Source organism: Thunnus albacares, chromosome 5 (assembly GCF_914725855.1).
Source record: "Thunnus albacares chromosome 5, fThuAlb1.1, whole genome shotgun sequence".
NCBI classification, from domain to species: domain Eukaryota; kingdom Metazoa; phylum Chordata; class Actinopteri; order Scombriformes; family Scombridae; genus Thunnus; species Thunnus albacares.
In genome coordinates, this window is record NC_058110.1 from 21,272,070 (window position 1) to 21,284,287 (window position 12,218).

The 12,218-nt window shown below is 38.8% G+C and overlaps 1 protein-coding gene across 1 annotated transcript in view; it reads left to right on the plus strand.

The window, feature by feature from the left end:
- Window positions 1-3,671: 3,671 nt before the first annotated feature.
- samd10b (sterile alpha motif domain containing 10b) overlaps window positions 3,672-12,218 on the plus strand; it is a 54,218-nt gene continuing 45,671 nt past the window's right edge. The window contains exon 1 of the mRNA XM_044350615.1: window positions 3,672-3,994. Within this exon, the coding sequence (XP_044206550.1) occupies window positions 3,982-3,994 (13 nt within the window). The 5' untranslated portion in view covers window positions 3,672-3,981. The remainder of the gene's footprint in view (window positions 3,995-12,218) is intronic.

A 12,218-nucleotide genomic window follows, 5' to 3' on the forward strand; every position in this document is an offset into this window, starting at 1 on the left:
AGGCTGTCTTTCACACTAACCTTGCATCATTTCAAAGGGCCCAGTGGAGCGTGCTGGCGCGACTCTGCTCTCAGGCTCTACTGACTGAGGAAACTGCCGTTCTGAGATGGACAACATGGACAACATGGACAACATACAACAGTAGGTTTCAAAGACAGAGAGCAGAATTTCATGATATTTAAAGAGCAGCACTAAGTCTGATTGGCTAGAGGAATGCAGCTAGAAAGATCATTGGTCAGGTGCGGTGATGTTAGAATTGAGAATGAAGGGATTTTGACAGCGTGGGAAAGCGGAAGTGATGGAGAAATAGAACAGATGGAAGCAGCAATGTCCATCCATGATATTTAGGCAGAGTTTGATGATAGAGATCTTCCTTATTGAACTTGTGCAAAAGCCTCATTTCAATAAGGAGAGATCAACTGAAAGTGAATAGCAATGTTTATTGTGATAAACAACACAGAGATTTTGGAGATTAGACTTAGTTGATGTGAGACATCTTCATAAGTGTAGGCCATTAAGATAGGACAGGATACCCAAAAATAAATGAGAGCATTCTTACCATCCTGAAGATGATTCAATTCTGAGAGGAGATGAGGAGAACATAATGAAACAACATACCAGACAATTACACAGTAAACATAATTAGCGATAGGAGTGATTCATTCACCAACAATTGTTGGGAATTAAGATGGAAAAGAAGGGAGAGATAGAAATTCTGTGAAGGAGGATAAAGGCCGTCGGAGGCTAGAAGCACTTGCCTTATGAATAAACCAGGATTTAGTCATGGGATAACTATCAGGCATTAAAAAGAGAAGAGGTGATGGGTCAGAATTTTCTGAGCTTTAAAAATGTTAACATGAAATTATAAGGAGAGAAAGGGGAGTCAGTGTGAGCCATAATAATAGAACAAGCACCTTTTACTGTAAACTGCAATATGTACAACACACTACTCGACACACTATTATATAACTGACTACAGTGAGTTTTGTTACTTTTTAAAATATTTTTCCTCCAAACTTTGTGACTTGATATAATTACTCATTGACAGTATTTACAACAGTGAGTAAACAGCCATTTAAATTGTGATTTAAAATGTTAAGACAAATGACACAACGTCAAGGTGTTTCTTTCAAATCACTTTATTAACATTTTAAATGAAGATGCTAAACATTTGTACATAAATTAGATTAGTAATAGAACAAACAAAGCATGGAGCTCATTCAGGTAATTAAACTTAAATTTCAGTCATTTAAAAAGTAAATACTGAAACAAGTAGTGTATTCAGTCTGAACATTGTACACAAATAAAGACATAAAAAATATTAACATGCTCCTCTAATGCAAGCTGTAACTGTCCAAGTTAAGTGTGTAATTATATGGGTTTGTAGTGAGTGAGCGAGTGAATGACTGACAAAGTGACTGAGTGAATGACAGTCACTATGAGTGTATGACTGAGTGAGTGGGTCAGTGAATATCAGTGAGTGAGTGACCAAGAATAACTCAGTGAGTAGCAAGTGTGACTGAAAAGTGTGGCTTAGAGACTGATTGTGTGAGAGGGTTCATTGACTTATATGAAGACCCACTTAAAAGTCCTTTAATTTCTTTAGACTCAACACACAAGGATTGGCTGATGTCATCTTTTTCTATGACAGGACTTTCTCCCGTCCTGCCGGGGTGCCTCTTTCACAGTTTATCCCTATGAACCTCCTGAAAAACAAAAAAGTGTGTTCAGAGAGGGTGTGAACAAATGTTTCATGTATTAAGATAATAGTAATAATACTTCATTTATATAGAACGTCCATTCTTAGCCTAAGGACTAAGTTAGGGATATTGCTGTAAATCGCTGATGTGTTTCATGTAGGCCACTATAACATTAAATCCACTAGTGCTTAGTGGGATAAAGAAAACAATTTCACCAGTTACAAAGTGGTTCACGTTGCTACACAGACAGAAATGGGACATCATTTAAATAAAATTAAGACATCTCAGTGTCATTTGATGAAGTCCAAGGTAACTTGTTTTGTCCACCCAAGATATTCAATTCACAATGATATAAAATAGAGAAAAGCAGCAAATCTGCATTTTCGAGAAGCTGGAACCAACACATTGTTCATTATTGGTTATCAAAATATAATTGCTGATTAATTTTCTTTTTATCAGTTTAAAGATTAATTGACTAAACAATGTAGCTTTACTTCAAACCCTGCCCATGTTACATTTTTGATGTTTTTACTTGGCTGTTATTCTGTAGCCTAATGAAAAGTTCATATTCATGTATTTTGTACACATCTAGGACTAAAGAGGACTAAATCACCCAACTCACCAGAAAGCACCTATAGTATTAGTAAATCAGATAAACAGTTACATTTTGTATTTAAAAGTCACTTAAGCTTTTCATTGTGAAGTACTTGGTGACTGGAATAATTAGGAATTAGGGTTGTAACACGAATTATTTCATATTTTTTGGTAAATCTGATCCCGCAGGATCAAATTGACTACTGAGTGACACTCACCTTTCTACAGCAAACAGAGTTATGTTTTAAATGAGATTTTCTCTGCATCAGTAGTAGTATATTTGTATTGAATTATTCAAGAATATGTAGACTCAGTGCTTTTTATTCTGAGCTATTACCAGATGGAAATTGTGTGTGAACCCAGTTTAGACCAAAAATGAACTGTATTAGTGTGGGCATGTTGCTTCAGGTAACAGTGAGATGATGAAATGCATAGCACTTTATAATACTGCAAGTCAGTATTTTACAACCGTGGCGAGTTGGTAAAGTCTGGAAACATGACGGAGCTGAGAGAGGGAAGCAGAATGAGTTGGCCAGTTATGTAGGCTACCCAAACCAGAAACCCAGGTGAACCTCCTCCCACTGATGACCTTCACACTGCTGGCTAGTTCCTGAAAGGGGAGAGAGGAGAACACAATTAGGTCACAGTAGGTGCAGGATGGGTCGTCACACTTGCTGTCACAGAGAATGCAAGACAACGGCTCATGTCTGCAAGTTTTAAAACGACATGGTACACACTGTGCAGTCTTCATGTCTGAAGCTTAAAGGAAGACCTTATAGAGAAATTTCCAGAAGATTACTTTCTGCGTTTAATTTCAGTCACACTCAAAGTGTTTTCAAAGACAAATATTTCAAATAAATTGAAGAGGCTCGCACTACTTGCCCTGATCAATGTTGCTCTTACCACAGCCTTCTTTTTCTAAATCTCTACAATGGCAGTCTTGAGTAAATTTTTTTTTTATCATCATCATGAATCAAAAATGACAGAAATATGGGAATTACACCCAGCTTGAAAATTGCCATAATTTCCCTTTAAGTTCTGTGTTGTATAGAGGAATTGGCTCAAGTGTGGCACTAACCGTAAAGTGACATTAGGGCTATTTTAAGCTTCATCATATTGACAGTATTATTGTCTTTTGAGATAGTTTAATAAAAATAATGAACACCCCTACTGTAGCCAATGGTTTACCATAAAAATAAAATGGGTTGTGTGTGACTGAGAGTGGGGGGGTGAGAGAAAGAGAGAGAGATAGAGAGAGAGAGAGAGAGAGGGAGAGAAGGAGAGAGAGAGGGAGAGAGTGATGGGGTGAGAGAGAGAGAGAGAGAGAGAGAGAGAGAGAGAGAGAGAGGTATCCAGTCTGTATCCAGTAACAGCTGTCGGGTCGTAATGACCTTTTGTCTCCCGGCGGTCAGGTACGGAGAGGGGGGCGGAGATTCAGAGGGAGCCGCTTCATATCGGACTGGTCCGGGCGTCCCGGACAACAAATGGCTGTGAACCGAGAGAGAGAGAGAGGGAGAGAGTGTGAAGCAGGTTTCTTTTTCTCAGTAGGTTACGACAACAGTGAGAGCTGTCTCCATGCTCACATAGTGGGTTAGACGGGGGCAGACACGCAGTACATTTTATCCGTCTGGCAGAAGAATGGGAGAGTGCTGTTGACACCACGGAGAGATACACGCTGAGACCGACCATGGCTGTGGACGGTAAGAGCGTTTTCTCATTCTCTTCACTGACACATCCTAATGAGCTCCATAGTTTTCATACAGCCGCTTAATGTGACTGTTGCTCTCCATGATGAGTTTATAGTGACCTTACAGAACTTTGTGATATTTCAGATCCACAGCAGTGTTTTAATGTAACTATAAAATTTCCAGAAGGACATGCGCTTTTTGTTTAAAAATGCATTACAAGACATAGATTTATCAGAAGCATTTGTACAGTAAGCTGCAGTTAATGGAAAGAGGTTATATTATAATATATGTAATTTCCTTGGTTTTGGAATAACCCTCTACATCTTCATTATCCTGACCAAATAAATCATCAAAGTTGCTATCCTGACATGATTTCAGATGCTGTTAAGATAAGTCTGACTCCACTTTTTTCTGTCGGTTTGACTTGAATTTGACATAATTAATTCAGAAACTTACGAACGACCCAAAGTGGTGCTGAAAGGTGTGATAAGCTTTGATTTTCACTAACTGCATTTTTTTTTTTTGGTGAATATTTTAATATTCAAATAGCCGACAAATTTGGTTTACTGGAAAGAGGACTACAGTGGAAGTTCCTTGTTTCCATGATCTATTTATACTTACTGGAATATATTTATAGGCCTTATATCACCACCTGCCTCACCTGAATAAATTACAGCCAGTATCCAGCTTAGGAAGATAACAATGAGACATCATTCTTTGTTCTTCATTCTTTTGTTTGACTCATAATAGAGACACAATGGTGTAAACAGATGTGCTCTTTCACACAGAAAATAAATATAATGTTTTTCTGATATGTATGAAATCAAAGGACTGGACGCCAGGACTTTACCAGGCTTTTTTGTGTGTTTATTTTTTGTCAGTAAAACAATACCATAACCGAACTCACACCCTAACCGTCACCCAAACCATTTTATCTAATCTTCAACCCAAACAAACTCAACTGAAAATAAAAAAGAAAGTGAACAAAACGTATATAAATAGAAAATATGAAATAAATATAAATACATTTTCTTTTTGTGTGTTTGCATTTCATAGAAAACCCAACATTTCTGTGAGAAATATCGAGATAGATTAAAGATCTTTCCCTGATAGTCACATTTTATGCAGCCTCAGCTTAATTTCTGTTTTTGGGTCTCTGAGATGTCTTCCCCACTTCTCCTATCTTGAAGGGTCCAAACCGATTAGCCATTCAGATACCATGTATAAAAAGCTCTTCCATGTTTTTGGTATGTTTTTACTGTTGTTGTTGTTGTCCTGCCCCTTTTTTCTTCCTTGTGCTTGGCTGGTTGGTGTTTGCTCCAGGCTCACTAACTTAAGTGAAGCCTAATCAGAGCCTCGCTCTGCTCAAGGGCAATAATGTTTGTGAGAGCATCAGTGTAGTGCCAAGTGTGTTTTCTATCTGTCCTCTGTCTACTGAAGCAGGTTATCTCTTCATTAGCATGGCTGCAGGTAGCACACTCATTCAGATACGCATATATGCCTAGTGACACATTGGGCTATCTATAATTAATCCATAGTTTACTTAAGCATCATTAATTTACTCAGTGCCCTCGGCATTGATGCCGCTCTGACAGTGTGCTGCGCCACTTAAACTTTAATGTATGTTGGTCCAAAAAGACTGTAGCACTGTTTGAAGACACACACATGGTTTGATTTACAACCAGTGGTGCCGATCAGGGGACCTCAGGGACAAAATTTTTATTAAGAATCCTTATACATGTTAGGGTAGACTCGTATTTGAGAACATTTTCTTTGATATTTTGAAATCTCATTTTAGATAACTTTTTTCAAAATTTATATGGTTTTGATACAGAACCTTTTATTGAAGGTGGGAATATAATTGCTCAAAATATTTAAATCTGTGCTGGTAGGTGCACTAATCCTTCACAGCATTCTGAAAAAATTGAACTATATAAAAACCACATCTTACTGTGGGGCACCTGGGAACCTCATGAAGCGCATTGAGTGTGTTCTGGTGGAGTATGTGCAGTATAATAGCTGAGCTGATTGGTAATGTTCGCATTGATTTCCATTTGTTAAGAGGTTGCAGTTTCATTGTCAGGTGGGCCGTCGGCTACAGGCCTGTGACACTATCAATTACAAGGGGTGCTCTGCATTTTAAATGGTATAATAGACATTTTTGTCTCATCTTCATGTAAATTGCTGAGAGAATTACATTTTCCTCCTCGCTGCCTGCTGCACAGTAAGTCACGCTATATAATTATGTCCCCTCCATGTTTGGCTGTTCAGAGTGGATGAAATTCATCAGACGTTTGCTTAAATCGCCCAGGACATCTGGCTGCATTGTCATATCTGTGATAAGCAGCCGTACAAATGATGCAACTGTATTGTCCAGTGCACAGGAGCAGGGTTTTTGGGAGGAGAGAGCAGCATGGTTCATCCCCTGCTCACATCAGGAGAAGGCATGAGGGCAACCCAGTGTGTGTGTTGCATATGTGTCCGCTCCAAGAGGCAGGCCTGGTTAAACACAGCATGCAGGATATCCAAAGATTTGGGCTGGTGCAGAGAATACCAGGGTGGCTTCCATCCATCCGTATACTTCCGGACATATGCACACACACACACATACGCATAAAGCAAAAAAAGCCATGCTCACCATCAACCTGACAGGCTAACATGGAGTCAAGAACACAGCAGGATCTGAATCCAAAAACAAGCCATGTATTTATTTGGACCCCCATGTCTCTCTGAACATGAGGGTAGACAGTCCGCTGTAGGAGCTGCAGTAGTCTCTATTTGGGGCCTGCATGATGGACATGTAAGCAGGAGGGGGGCTAACAGAAGTGAGAGAAATGAGTATACAGTATATGTCTCCCAATAAAAGAAGATTCAATAAGATTTTCTTCTTTAAAGAACACTAAAATTACATGAAAAACACTGATGCCTCCTCTAAGAAAAGTGTTACTTACATTAAAGAATTAGAATATGATGAAGTTCTTGCTTGCAGTCATCTTAGCAAATATAATTTTACCACAAAAATATTGAAATAATTACATCTAAGGTGCTGATCATTGATCTTTTTTGTTGTGTTAAGCCTAGAAACTGTTGACACTCTAGACTGTTGTTAACCCTTCCCTCAAAACCCCCACAGCACACAAACACACCCTGTCTTCTGATTAGGTCACACAGCCTTGTGCTCATTCAACTGTGTAATAATTTGCCCCTTTCAGTGAGTTTCTCCTGCTATGCCATAGGAATCCAATCTGTACGCGTGCATGTGGTTGTGCGCATGTGTTTTGGTCCATGTGTGTGTGTTTGTGTTTATGTTATTGTGTGAGTGTGTGTGTGTGTGTGTGTGAACATGCAGATGAAGCAGAAGGGGAGCTAGCACCCCAGTGGGTGGGACAATGGGGGAGGCGGGGGTGTGGAGTGTTAGCTTTACACAGACAAATACACCCTTTGTTGTTTTCCTGGCGTGCATAACGTCGCCTGCTGGAGACAGCGTCCATTTGGCGCATTTGGTGCTGGAAGCAAATGTGTTTTTGGCCTCTGTAGTAAAGTAATATGGTAATAGTGTGTTAACCCTCTCAGTTACAGTGGCACAGTGGGGTTATACAGTAATTTAGTGTGCGTGTGTGCGTGTCAGAGAGCATGCAAGCTGTTAACCTCTTTCCCGTGTCCATCATCATCCCCTGCTTCCTCACAGCAGGGAGTGTGTCACTCAATATAATGCATGGAGAATCCTCTCAAACACACACATACACACCCGCACACCCACACGTACACACCCTCCTGTCATCCATCATCAACTCTCTGATCCACCCCAGCTCTACAGCTGCACCTGGCCTGAGCCTGCTGATTTTAGATGCACGGAATGAGGAATAAAGACAAAGTGGACAGAGGGAGTAGAGGAGACAGAAAGGGATGTGTTTGTTTAAACTGGTGTGGCGTCTGGAATTCTCAGAGTGCATTAACAAGGGCTTTGAAAAGTGTTCAATTGTTCTGTCGGTTGATTGACATCTTAAAGGATAAAATATTTTTATTACAACTTGGGCATTATTTTCATCATCTCTATCAGTTATGACAACATTGTATTCACTAAAGTAATTGCTTTCACCTGGGAACACAGCGACATTGATATAAGAATACAAGACAAACAAATCAAAGGTTTAGATTAATTTGAAGGTAAAACTAAACTTAGTGCACATGAAATGATGGTAATAATCCCTCACTGAACAGTAAAACTATGTACACCTACAACTGAGTTTGTATATCAAAGTTAAACCAGGAAATCACTCTTAAAACTGTGATGGATGTATGGGTTATAATATTACAGCTTGCCTTTATTTTCTCTTCCAAATAAATCAGGCTAAACTGGGAGTTTGTTGAAACCTGTATGACATATATCATGTGATTGCTTTAGTTTTTGGCCCTTCTAACTTGTTTTTAGCTCTGTCAGAGTTCAGCAATTAAAGGATGGGTTCACAATTTTCAAGTCTGTCTTAAAACAACAAGCAGGTGCCCATATGACAACCCAGTCTCACATCAACATGTGTAGTAGCTACATTGGTCCATAGCGCAAAATTAGTTTAGTTAGTTTCACAATTAGTGTAGTTATTGTCATAATGATGGCTCAAAATTGTATATTTTTTTCTTTTTCTTTTCTTTTTTGGCCTATTCTTTTCTATTGGCCTGCATCCACGTCACGTGACTGTCAATTTCTGCCTGTGAAAACAAAAAACAATAGCTGACATTCCTTTTATTCTCAGTGGAAAATGCAATATTTTAAGATACAGACGGGTGACAAATTAAAGGAAAAACTGGTACAGGCCTGAATGCTTGACCCCTGCAGTGAGGGGATCCGGTAGCTCTGTTATGCTGTGGGGGGCATTTTGCTGGCATGGTTTGGGTCCAGTTGTCACTTTAGTAGGAAGGATCACTGCAAATCAATACAAAGTTGTTCTGATTGATCACCTTTATCCTATGATGAAACATTTCTATCCTGATGGGAGTGGCCTCTACTAGGATGACAGTGCCTCCATCCATAGGGCACGAGGGGTCACTGAATGGTTTGATGAGTATGAAAATGATGTGAATCATATACTATGACCTTCACAGTCACCAGATCTCAACAAAATTAAACACCTATGGGAGATTTTGGTCCGACGTGTTAGACAGCGCTCTCCACCACCATCATCAAAAGACCAAAGGGAATGAAACATCAATATCAGGCGTTATGATCACTTTAATTATCGTTAAGGGAAGAAACCAGGCTGCAGAGATGCCTAGGCATATAAGGATATCCAGCAGGCTTCTGACAGAATGCATAGGCTACTATTTACATAACCCTGGAGATTTTTTGTATCTTTATGATTCTTGGTTTTGGGATTTTATGTCAGTATGACATAGCCCATTCAATCAGAATCAGAATCTGTTTTATTAGCATATGCAAGCAAACAAAGAATGTGCCTTGGTGTTTTCTCCCAAAGTAATGCAACACAGAGACTAAAAAATAGGCAAAAGTAAGGTAATAATAATAATGATGATTATGAAATAAGCAAAGTAGTATTAAAATTAAATTGAATTTTTAAAATCTATTTACGGGATGGAATAGTAATAGTTTTGATGGGATATAAAACTTGAAATGAAATATCGACTGTGCAAAGGAAATTATGGTCTGCACTATGGACGAAGAAATGAAGTGTATGAAATATATGTGGGTGACGAGCAAAAATGAAATGTGACATGTGCATAAATAATTAAATTATGTAACAGTGGAGGCTAAATGCAATGCACAATCTAAAGTCCAGCTTGATGAAATATATGAAAGTGCAGGGATTAAACGAGGGATGTGAAATGTAAAGTCCAGTTTGATAACCTCGTCTTCATCCCGTTCATATGGCCATGGTACAAGATTTGATGCAATTTAGTGCAAATGCAGGTTAGGGTTAAGGAAGGGCATTGTTGTGGGTGGACTTGGCATGTTCGACTCCTGTTTTTTGGCTGTCTGCCGTGGGTAGGTTACATTCCATTTCAAATTGCCGCCAGTCAGCTGCAGTCACAACTATCTGAATCCAAACATCACTATCTCTGTTGTCTTAATCAGTTTGGAATATATTCAGTAATTACAAGTAGATAGTAGATATAATAGTAAATGAAAGTTTTTTAACGGGTAACAGAATGGACTGTCTCCGTCTCCATGGCAATGATGGCTGAGGCTCATGGGTAAGCTAATGTAGCCGCTTCTGCTATCCAAAACTGATGACAAAAACTTGATTTCTCAGAATCAAAGGTGAAATAATTAAAACAGATGGCCACAACATTAATCTATTGTATTGTTGAGTTATCAAGGACATTTTAGAGTTTTTTATTGTTGAGAAATGAGGATATCATTAAAATTGAAAGTGAGCAGCAGGTCCTCCAGTCCGCCCACTGAACTGATGCAGTCTGTCAGAAATCCAAAGAAGAAGAAGAAATACGTCATCCCCGCTCTAAAATCTACATTTTTTTTACTGAAAGAACATTACAGTTACATAAAATAACACAAATAACATAACAGCTCAGATAACTACACAACTCAAAGACAATGCTTCAAACAACATGCAAACTATGTGTTTTCAGCTAAATCAGCATCCATAGTAACCACCATAGCAACAATAGAGAATGTTGCATTCCAACAATTTTCTAGCAGGACCTGAAACAATCTTTATAACTACAAACTAAACATCATACATACATACATTCACTGAACAAAGATTAGAAAGCTAAAAATGTTATCAAAACGCATTTGAATGCTGAAACTAGCTTAAAATATTGCATTTTCGACTAAGAATAAAAGGAATGTCAACCTTTTTGTTTTTGTTTTCACTTGACGTGGACACAGGCCAATAGAAAAGAATAGGCAAAAAAAAAAAAAGAAAAAATGTAGGCATCTCACAATTTTAGAGCTGTTATTATGAAACAAATACATTTTGCATCGTGGACCAACGTAGCTATTACACATTTTGATGTGAGACTGGGTTGCATATGAACATCAAAACAGGTTTTGCTCGCTGTAATCATATCTAATCAAATCTCTCTATAATCATAACTTTGAAAGATATTGACTTGATTTGACTAATTTGGATCACTGAAGCATCATATTAGCTTCATTTTTTAATGGAAGGAGGTCTGTGGATTTTGTCTATGATAATAAGACCCAAGTTGCAATTAACAGGAGTTATCCTTTAAGGAACTCATGCATAATACTTAGCACATATAGACTACTCACCATAATAATAATACAGTAATCAATTTCATTCAAACTCAGACATCCATTACAGAATTGGAGTTGATGGAGAACATTTCCAATGAGTTATTGATCTAATGGATTTGTCTAGGGGCCCTCTCAGACTAAACGGCCAACTGTTTTGACCTCTGACCCATGTGTGCAGAGGATGGATGGACAGAGGACAAATTAATAGATAAACATTTACGCTCTGGTCTTACAGGCCTTTCAGAGATTGACAAAGTGGTAAAAGAGGAGAGCACAATTCACTATAAATCAGCAGTGGATTAAGAGAATGTGGAGGATTTTGGATGCTTGTTCTGAGGGGTCACACTTCAACTGTCTCATCCAGTCTGCCTTCACTGCTAACCTTGCCATCCCTCCAATATTTTCAGAAGTGACAAGGCCTCACCGTTCTGATCCAGTGCCCTTGTCTCGGGTCCGACTCCCTCCCCCTCCCTCCTCACCTCCCTCCTCCTCCTCCTGTTCGCTGAATTAGAGTGCGCATAGGCCCATATCCAATTTCTCTCCTTTAATTAGCCTTCTGCACAGGGAGAAGGATCAAGGGAGAAGGGCTGAAAGGGTGAAGGGACGGATGAAAAAGAGAGATGTAATTTTTCTGAAGGATTGCACTAATTAGGTATAATTTCATACAGGGCTTGTATCCCTCATGTACCACACTGTTGTTACTTACTGACTTAATACACATAAACTCAATCACCGTCTCTCTCCCTCTCCTCTTTGCTGTATCTCTCCTCCTCCTCCCCCTCTTCCCCACACACACAAAATCAATTTAATCAATGTGTTTTGGCCTTCCAAATAAAGCGTTTGTGTAGTTTTATTTTAGATAATGTTAGTGGAATTGTAATGACTCAATTTACCATTAATGGATATTGTCCATTGTTGCTCCCCATCATTACCATCTGTCCTGAGAAAATGAGATAGCGACAAACGTGATGAGGCCCTGTTCCACTAATATCGTGTCTT